Raw genomic sequence first — 10,000 nt, forward strand, 5'->3', positions numbered from 1 at the left:
CTGCCATTTAGTTGACGCTTTTATCCAAAGAGACTTCTATTGCAGTGAGTGCCTCCATGTTTCAGTACAGACGGTCCCAGCAGGAATCAAACCCACAACCTCAGCGTTGTTAACGCCATGATCTACTAACTGACCACCGAGGACCAGGACCAGATGTTGTGTTGTTGTGTTGTTGTGTTGTTGTTGTGTTGTTGTTGTTGTGTTGTTGTTGTGTTGTTGTTGTGTTGTTGTGTCGTTGTTGTTGTGTTGTTGTGATGTTGTTGTTGTGTTGTTGTGTTGTTGTTGTGTTGTTGTTGTGTTGTTGTGTTGTTGTTGTGTTGTTGTGTTGTTGTTATGTTGTTGTTGTGTTGTTGTGTTGTTGTTGTGTTGTTGTTGTGTTGTTGTTGTGTTGTTGTGTTGTTGTGTTGTTGTTATGTTGTTGTTGTGTTGTTGTTGTGTTGTTGTGTTGTTGTTGTGTTGTTGTTGTGTTGTTGTTGTGTTGTTGTTATGTTGTTGTTGTGTTGTTGTTGTGTTGTTGTGTTGTTGTTGTGTTGTTGTTATGTTGTTGTTGTGTTGTTGTTGTTGTGATGTTGTGATGTTGTGTTGTTGTTGTGTCGTTGTTGTTGTGTTGTTGTGTTGTTGTGTCGTTGTTGTTGTTGTGTTGTTGTTGTGTTGTTGTTGTGTTGTTGTTGTTGTTGTTGTTGTTGTGTTGTTGTGTTGTTGTTGTGTTGTTGTTGTTGTGTTGTTGTTGTGTTGTTGTTGTGTTGTTGTTGTGTTGTTGTTGTTGTGTTGTTGTGTTGTTGTTGTGTTGTTGTTGTGTCGTTGTTGTGTTGTTGTGTTGTTGTTGTGTTGTGTTGTTGTTGTGTTGTTATTGTTGTGTTGTTGTGTTGTTGTTGTTGTGTTGTTGTTGTTGTGTTGTTGTGTTGTTGGTCTCTCTGCATTCGCAGCCCAGTTTGATTTGAGACACATCCGGACATTATTGTAATAATGTAATATATTCATATTATTCATACCTAGCCTACCTGAACCTAGCCTACCTAACCTAGCCTACCTAACCTAGCCTACCTGAACCTAGCCTACCTGAACCTAGCCTACCTAACCTAGCCTACCTGAACCTAGCCTACCTGAACCTAGCCTACCTAACCTAGCCTACCTAACCTAGCCTACCTAACCTAGCCTACCTAACCTAGCCTACCTGAACCTAGCCTACCTAACCTAGCCTACCTGAACCTAGCCTACCTAACCTACCTAACCTAGCCTACCTGAACCTAGCCTACCTAGCCTACCTAACCTAGTCTACCTAACCTAGCCTACCTAACCTAGCCTACCTGAACCTAGCCTACCTAACCTACCTAACCTAGCCTACCTGAACCTAGCCTACCTAGCCTACCTAACCTAGTCTACCTAACCTAGTCTACCTAACCTAGCCTACCTGAACCTAGCCTACCTGAACCTAGCCTACCTAGCCTACCTAACCTAGCCTACCTAACCTAGGCTACCTGAACCTAGCCTACCTGAACCTAGCCTACCTAACCTAGCCTGAGGTAAAGTTCTCTGAGGTAAAGCTCTCTGAGGTAAAGCTCTCTGAGGTAAAGCTCTCTGCGCCTGAACCACCACTGGGCTACAGCTCACTGGGTCACGCCTAAAGAGTTCAATATAGAACCGCTTTTCGGGGTCATTCATGGGATGGAACCCTCTAGAGCTCTAGAGCTCCTTTTCATTCAATCCAAACAGGTTCTGGGGGGGGGGGGTCGTGGGGTGGTTGCGGGGGTGGGGGGGGGGGGGGGGTCGTGGGGTGGTTGCGGGGGTGGGGGGGTCGTGGGGTGGTTGCGGGGGTGGGGGGGGGGGGGTAAGGGCAAACATTAGCACACATGTAAATATAGGATTCTCTCAGTGACGTTGCATTTTTTAAACCCCCAAAGCGGCTCAGCCAGCTCACTATGTTGGAATGCAGGCTGAGGCGGCCTCCTCTAAATAACACTCAGCTTCCTCAGTACTGTACACCGACCTATTAATAACACAACCTTAATAACACTGTTAATAACAGCCTTTAATAACACCGTTAATAACACAGCCCTTAATAACACTATTAATAACAGCCTTTAATAACACTGTTAATAAGAGCCTTTAATAACACTGTTAATAAGAGCCTTTAATAACACTGTTAATAACACTGTTAAACCAGCGCTGCCTCTCCGCTCCACTAGGACACGCGCTAGCCGCTACTTCCTAATGTTTGTGTTTACCTTGGCTGCTGCCATGGCGACGGCCTCCCACGGACCGTGTAAGTGGACTTCCATCCCAGGCAGACGGCTGAGAGGGGGGAGGGAGGGAGGGGGAGAGGGGGAAGCCACAGCCAGGACTCCCAAGCTCGCAGCTCCGTCACAGACTCCCTGACCTCATTTCCTTCCCCAGCGAGCATGGCTCTGGCTCGGGCGCTGGGCCTCCTCCCTCCCTCCTCCCTCCCTCCTCCCTCCCCCCCCTGTATTGTATTATTTCTGTCTCATGTGTAATTTGTAAAGCGGTGACATTGATTTGACTGGACACACACACACACACACACACACACGCACACACATACATGCGTGCACACACACACACACACACACACACACACACACACACACACACACACACACACACACACACTTACATATTAGCCTACATAGGTTAGCCATTGGTTTGAGCCAGACCAGCCAATTCAGGTGTGTGTGTGTGTGTGTCTGCGTGCGTGCGTGTGTGTGTCTGCGTGCGTGCGTGTGTGTGTCTGCGTGCGTGCGTGTGAAAGAGCACACTAGAACAGGTAGAAAGCAGAGGCTGTAAACTGAGGGAGATCACGGCTCTCCTGCCTCAGAGGGAGGGGAGACACTTCCTCTTCTGTCCCCGTTCAGGAAGTGAAACTGGTCAAGTGATGCTGCTCCCCATGCCACCGACAGCTGCAGCGTGACTCAACAGTTTTTACATGTTACTACATGTTACTACATGCTACTTTCTATGAAAACAGATCTGGATGACACAGCAACTGTGGAATGTGAAGGTCATTGTATCATCATCCAGGTAGTTAGTTACCATGACTGAAACTGTCCTGGACACGCGCTTCTGTTTCTGGTTGTTGTTGTTGTTGTTGTTGTTGTTGTTGTTGTTGTTGTTGTTGTTGTTGTTGTGGTGTCACATAAGTAAACCATTCTAAAGACCATGACAGAGAAACAAGTGCCGATATCAGTATGTCAACTGTTATAACATGTTTAATGTGTGTATAATGTGTTAGAATATGTTGAATTTGTGTAGAATGTGTGCGTGTGCATTATGTACTGTATTAGGACTATCAAGAAGGAACATCTTTGTAGTCCTCTAGAATGTATCACTGGCTTTCCTGGCAGAGGAGAGATGGATCCAGTTTCTGTACAAGAAGGATTTAATTCCTAGTTATTAGATACAGTAACTCATATCTCTCCTCTACAACCTTAAGGGGTGACGTCACTCCAGGTCCATGTGACTTTCTGGAAGCGCTGTGTTTTGAAGCCGGAGACAGAATACAACTGCTGCTCTGTGGAGGGGATGGGGGGTCCTCAGCCAATCAGACTGCTCAGGTGAGGTGACATCACCTCTCCGATCAGTGGTGTGACTGAAGTGTGTGTCATCGCCAGGCTGGGCTGAATAGTTAATGAGGACGCCTGCCTGTTGACCAATCAGGACTGAGAGAAGAGATGCCTCCTGGGAGAGGCTGAGCAGATGGTCTGTAACAGGCTCCACTGCCACCTAGCATGGCTGTAGCATAGGACCTGGGTCTATAGCAGGCTACACTGGTTCTAGCACATAGCTCTCAATAGAACTGAGATTAGCTCTTCACAACAGATTAACATATAGACTAGGTCTGAGGCTACATTAGCATGTAGCCTGCTAGCCTGGTCTGAGCACATGGACTAGGTTTGAAGCTACATTAGCATGTAGCCTACTAGCCAGGCCTGAGCAGGACTAGGTTTGAAGCTACATTAGCATGTAGCCTGCTAGCCTGGTCTGAGCACATGGACTAGGTTTGAACAGACTACACTAGCGTGTAGCCTACTAGCCAGGCCTGAGCAGGACTAGGTTTGAACAGACTACACTAGCGTGTAGCTTGCCCTTTTTGCCTTTTAACCGACATTAGCCATGAGCTCCCCTTGTTACAGCTCTCTGTAAGAGTCTGTAAGTCACCCACAGCTCATTGTGACTACATCATGGTGAACAAGGCTGGACTGTCTTACATCATATGTGGGGGGTGGATGACAGAACAACAGGTAACAGAGAAGTAGCCTGCTGTTGAAATCTGACACTGGGACCATGTGGTTGGGGAGAAATCTCAGCACTTTGCCGCTAACCGCTAACCACAGCCATGTGATGAGAGGGGTCTGATAAGGGTTGTTATTGTTATGAGAGGGAGAGGGGGGGGGGGGATCTAAACCTTTTGACAGAGGTGATCTGGTGGTAATGATTCATGGCCAATAGTGATGAGTCATGCTTTAATTGCTAAAGAAGCAGACATTTCAGATTCTGGGGTAAAATGTTTCATTGTCTACTAGAACAGACACTCACTGCTTGTCCCCTGTGACCTAACAATCAATGTGATATATAGTCAACAAAATATCATTTATTATAGGTCTTAATCAAATCAGTACATTTCCACAATGTTCTAAATAAGAACTACTACTACCCACCTACTGTATAATAATACTAGTACACTGTATGCTAGTATATTATGAATACATAAATACAGTGTATTCCATTGCAGCATTCATAATAAGGTAATGATGCCTAATGTACAATCAGCAGATGACCATTGATTTGAAGAACCAAGCTGTCAATGACGATTTATAATCTTGTTCTCTGTGGAATAAAAGTCCTAATCAGAAGCTGTTATTGTATGATTGTATTATGTCCCTGGCAGGTTGAGCTCCGTCAGAGAGCTGCTGAGTCACTCTGACATGACTGGCCACATGTGGAAACAGAGAAGAAGGGAAACCAATCATCTGATGCAACATCTCTGCAATCAATGTTTACCAAAACCATCTTCTCATAATCTTCCAGGATTTCAAATAACAAGATCTCATCTCTTCATCCTGCCAAACAGCTTCCCAGACCACGGTCATATGACAAGGGAATTTCCTGTTTGCTGGCATCCACCCCCCCCCCCCCCCCCCCCCCACACACACACACACACACACAGAGGCAGTCATGTGAACCTGTTTGTGAAGGAGGTGAGTGTGCCTCCCTGCCCTTTGGAAAACACCCACACGGGTATTTAATTGCTTTTATGTAACAAAGAGACAATTATGGGATGTTTACCTTCTATTTCTGGACCAAAACTAGTTTTCATCATCATGACTGGACCAGTTTTATCGCTCCAGACGACATCTTAAACAATAGTCAAAGGGCTGTGGCCTCTAACCCTAACCCTAACCCTAACCCTAACCCTAACCCTAACCCTAACCCTGACTGGAAGGCTGCTCAGGAACCTCCTTGGGCCTGTTTGAGGAATGCCACAGATGGCAACAGATCAGTCAAGTTCACACATACGTGCGCACACAAACACACACACAAGTGTGTGCATGTACACACACACACACACACACACACTTTACTCTCTCTTTTGTCGTCTAGGACTTCCTTCTCCTCACGACTTCTCTCGTGCCATTGTTCCAAACCACATCTTCCTATTGGCCCAGCCTAACCACAGCTTCCTATTGGCCCAGCCAAACCACCTGACACTCTGATGCATGGAAACATGACGAACACGTCTTCCATTGACACAGAGAACTGTCATGTGACCATTCTGGGGTCATGTGATGTCACACATCATCACACCCTGTTGTGTCTTGGAACATTCCGTCATCCAACATTTCCATGATATTGCTAACCCTTAGGCTAACCCTAACCCTAACCCTAACCCTAACCTAACCTAACCCTAACCCTAACCTAACCTAACCCTAACCCTAACCCTAACCTAACCCTAACCCTAACCCTAACCTTAACCCTAACCCTAACCTTAACCCTAACCCTAACCCTAACCCTAACCCTAACCCACTCAGGATCATGAACGCTGAAGCCTTCTCCGCGTGCTTCCTCTGGAAACAGAGGTTGAGGAAGCTGACGGCGAGGCATCACTGTGGTAATCAGCTACTCGGTCACGGCTTTTCACTGTCCTGGTGCCCCGCTGGTGGGAGGAGCTTCCCACTGCTGTCAGGACTGCAGTCTCTACCAATCTAACCCTAACCCTAACCCCTGTACTAACCCTAACCCTAAAGACCTCTTCATCCCCACTACTCCCCTGTACTAACCCTAACCCTAAAGACCTCTTCACCCCCACTACCCCCCCTGTACTAACCCTAACCCTAAAGACCTCTTCACCCCCACTACCCCCCTGTACTAACCCTAACCCTAACCCTAAAGACCTCTTCACCCCCACTACCCCCCTGTACTAACCCTAACGACCTCTTCACCCCCACTACCCCCCTGTACTAACCCTAACCCTAAAGACCTCTTCACCCCCACTACCCCCCTGTACTAACCCTAACCCTAACCCTAAAGACCTCTTCACCCCCACTACCCCCCTGTACTAACCCTAACCCTAAAGACCTCTTCACCCCCACTACCCCCCTGTACTAACCCTAACCCTAAAGACCTCTTCACCCCCACTACCCACCTGTTCTAACCCTAACCCTAGAGACCTCTTCACCCCCACTACCCCCCTGTACTAACCCTAACCCTAAAGACCTCTTCACCCCCACTACCCCCCTGTACTAACCCTAACCCTAGAGACCTCTTCACCCCCACTACCCCCCTGTACTAACCCTAACCCTAAAGACCTCTTCACCCCCACTACCCCCCTGTACTAACCCTAACCCTAAAGACCTCTTCACCCCCACTACCCCCCTGTACTAACCCTAACCCTAACCCTGTACTAACCCTAACCCTAAAGACCTCTTCACCCCCACTACCCCCCTGTACTAACACTAACCCTAAATACCTCTTCACCCCCACTACCCCCTGTACTAACCCTAACCCTAAAGACCTCTTCACCCCCACTACCCCCCTGTACTAACCCTATCCCCAACCCTAAAGACCTCTTCACCCCCACTACCCCCCTGTACTAACCCTAACCCTGTACTAACCCTAACCCTAAAGACCTCTTCACCCCCACTACCCCCCCTGTACTAACCCTAACCCTAACCCTAAAGACCTCTTCACCCCCACTACCCCCCCTGTACTAACCCTAACCCCTAACCCTAACCCTAACCCTGTACTAACCCTAACCCTAAAGACCTCTTCACCCCCACTACCCCCCCTGTACTAACCCTAACCCTAAAGACCTCTTCACCCCCACTACCCCCCTGTACTAACCCTAACCCTAACCCTAACCCTGGTCCAGCATTGATTACTTTATCTTATGATGACTGAGGGATAGATGATTCACTTACTTAGACAAATGGATTTGTTGTAAGTGGCTTTGGATAAAGGCGTCTGCTAAATGTCAAAAATGTAAATGTAAATGTCATCATGATGAATCTGCGACCCACACAGACTAGTGGACGACAGCAGGCCCATTTAACCTGCTGATATTCTGGTCGTTAAGGAAATGATCCATTTCAAAGATAATAATGTTCTGAAACACATGAAAGGAAGCCAGGCATAGACCCGGTGCTGTAGACCAGAGGAGGGGGTTCTGATCTTTGAGGAGTCCATGTTTGTGTGGAACAGTGTGATGCTGCCTCCTGCTGGTGAAGGATGGAACTCAAACCAAATCAAAGGTTCTTCATCCTGTCAACAGACACAACCCTTGAGACCAGCAACCTCACAACAGTGTAAGCAGGACAGGAATAAACCAACCTGAATAATAACATCTACCAATCTAAACCCTAACCCCTGTACTAACCCTAACCCCTGTACTAACCCCAACCCTAAAGACCTCTTCAACCTGAATAATAACATTACAGCAACAACAACTTCAAGCTGAGAATAAACAACAGTCGACCTACACCATCCTCACGAGTTGCCTTGGTTACCTGTTGGCCATATAAGGACACAAACGCAGAAAGGTGACACTGAGTATATTAAATCATGTGTTATTTTATTATACTTTACAAACATGTTCAGTTGTCATTCTGTTATGTTACAAAAGGTATAATCCATAGGCAGGCCTACATTCTCCATGGTGACCAGACATCTGATGTAACCCCCCCCCCCCGAACAGATATAATTGACGAAAACATTTTGTTTTCCATGATTTATAAGAGAAAACAGATCTGTCAGTGACATGGTAAAGAAAGGGACAGAGTAGCAAGCAGTCTCAGGTCAGCAGCAGTGCCACTGAACTATGGAAAGCACCTGCTCAAGAGGACTACTCCACCTATAGGCTGGGAGAGGAACTGCAGCCTAGACCACACTACATCTAAATCTCTGAAACATGTAAATAGAAGGTAGAGTACGGACCAGGGTTGGGGTAGAGTACGGACCAGGGTTGGGGTAGAGTACGGACCAGGGTTGGGGTAGAGTACGGACCAGGGTTGGGGTAGAGTACGGACCAGGGTTGGGGTAGAGTACGGACCAGGGTTGGGGTAGAGTACGGACCAGGGTTGGGCTCGATTCCATTTCAATTCAGGAAGTAAACTGAAATTCTGAAAATTGGAATTTCAACTTACTTCCTGAATTGAAATGGAATTGAATCCAACCGTGGTATGGATGGAGATGAGCTGGTTGGTTGAGGTCAAAACAGTGGTAGAGAGTTAGTTGGTTGAGGTCTAAGCAGTGGTAGAGTTAGTTGGTTGAGGTCTAAGCAGTGGTAGAGTTAGTTGGTTGAGGTCTAAGCAGTGGTCGAGGAGAGCATAGAGGACATTGTCATTACAAAATCATACGGTTAATTTGTGATGAATTTAAATCATGTACAAAAATAGGGACAAAGCAGTTAGGATTTCTCTGTCATGTTTAACAGCAGACTAGGGACTTGGTTCAGAAACAACTGTAGACTCATCTGAGAGGACTGGATAGGTGGAAGCTAGCCTTTCAGAGGGCGGGGCTTGCTAGTGTCTAAGGGGAGGGGCCGAGGGTTGGTCTCAGAACCGTAACGTGGCTGCAAAAACTCCTGTTTCCACAATGCACTGCGTCTTCTGGGACCTTGGTGTCCAGAGTTGAACTACAGTTCATGACTACATTCCACCACAGACTCCCTGGGACAGGCCAAGGATGACCACCTTCTCATGAGTCTTTAGTAGTCTGAGTCGAGAGGGATGGAGGGAGGGAGGGAGGGGGGGGGGGGGAGGGGGGAGATGCAGGACTAGCAGGGGTGTGTCCTGTTTCTGTAGTCCATGGGGGTAATTTCTGTCGTCCATGGGGGTCATTTTTGTAGTCCATGGGGGGTACTGAAGGTCTCGTACACATTGGCAGCAAACTCCTTGACTTGGTCGATCATCAGGAGATCCTGTGGAGAGTCAAGACACCATCACCTCTCATTGGAGAACAAACATTTTACATTAAAAAGTATCAACTTTATGTTTCCCTTTAATAAAGCAGGTCTTTTTAAAACGTTTTTTAGGAAATCCCCGTAGGAGGGAAATGGTCTCCGACCTGGACAAAGTGGCTGGGGATCTCACTGCAGATGGAGTGGATCTGTCCGTTCACTACGGGGATGATCTTGGCCAGCGGGAGACTCACCTGTGAGAGACTGAGGGAGGTGAAGGGACTGGATCAGAACCACAGAGTCACCCTCATACAGGTGAACCAACCACCCTCCCTACATCAGGTCATACCAACTCAATTACGGGCCTAAACATGTTCATTGACGTGGTATTTACTAAAAACTGACCTATCAGGTGTAGAGCTGGGGGTGGAGTCTCTGGGCGGGGGGCGGAAGAACTCTGCCATGTTGTCAAGGAAACGGCTGAAGCCCCTGTTCATGCAGGTGTTGAGGACAGTTTTGAAGTCGGGACTAGAGACGAAGAGGAACACACAGGTTACACACACACACACTACACACACGACACACACACAC

General features: G+C 47.4%; 1 protein-coding gene across 1 annotated transcript in view; it reads right to left on the bottom strand.

The window, feature by feature from the left end:
• Positions 1-8,072: 8,072 nt before the first annotated feature.
• Positions 8,073-10,000, bottom strand: part of pex3 (peroxisomal biogenesis factor 3) — a 7,964-nt gene continuing 6,036 nt past the window's right edge. The window contains exons 10-12 of the mRNA XM_083688591.1: positions 9,815-9,937; positions 9,577-9,673; positions 8,073-9,430 (exon numbers count right to left, since the gene is read on the bottom strand). Of these exons, the coding sequence (XP_083544717.1) occupies positions 9,347-9,430; positions 9,577-9,673; positions 9,815-9,937 (304 nt within the window). The 3' untranslated portion in view covers positions 8,073-9,346. The remainder of the gene's footprint in view (positions 9,431-9,576; positions 9,674-9,814; positions 9,938-10,000) is intronic.

Source organism: Argentina silus, assembly GCF_951799395.1.
Source record: "Argentina silus genome assembly, chromosome: 17".
Lineage (NCBI taxonomy): Eukaryota > Metazoa > Chordata > Actinopteri > Argentiniformes > Argentinidae > Argentina > Argentina silus.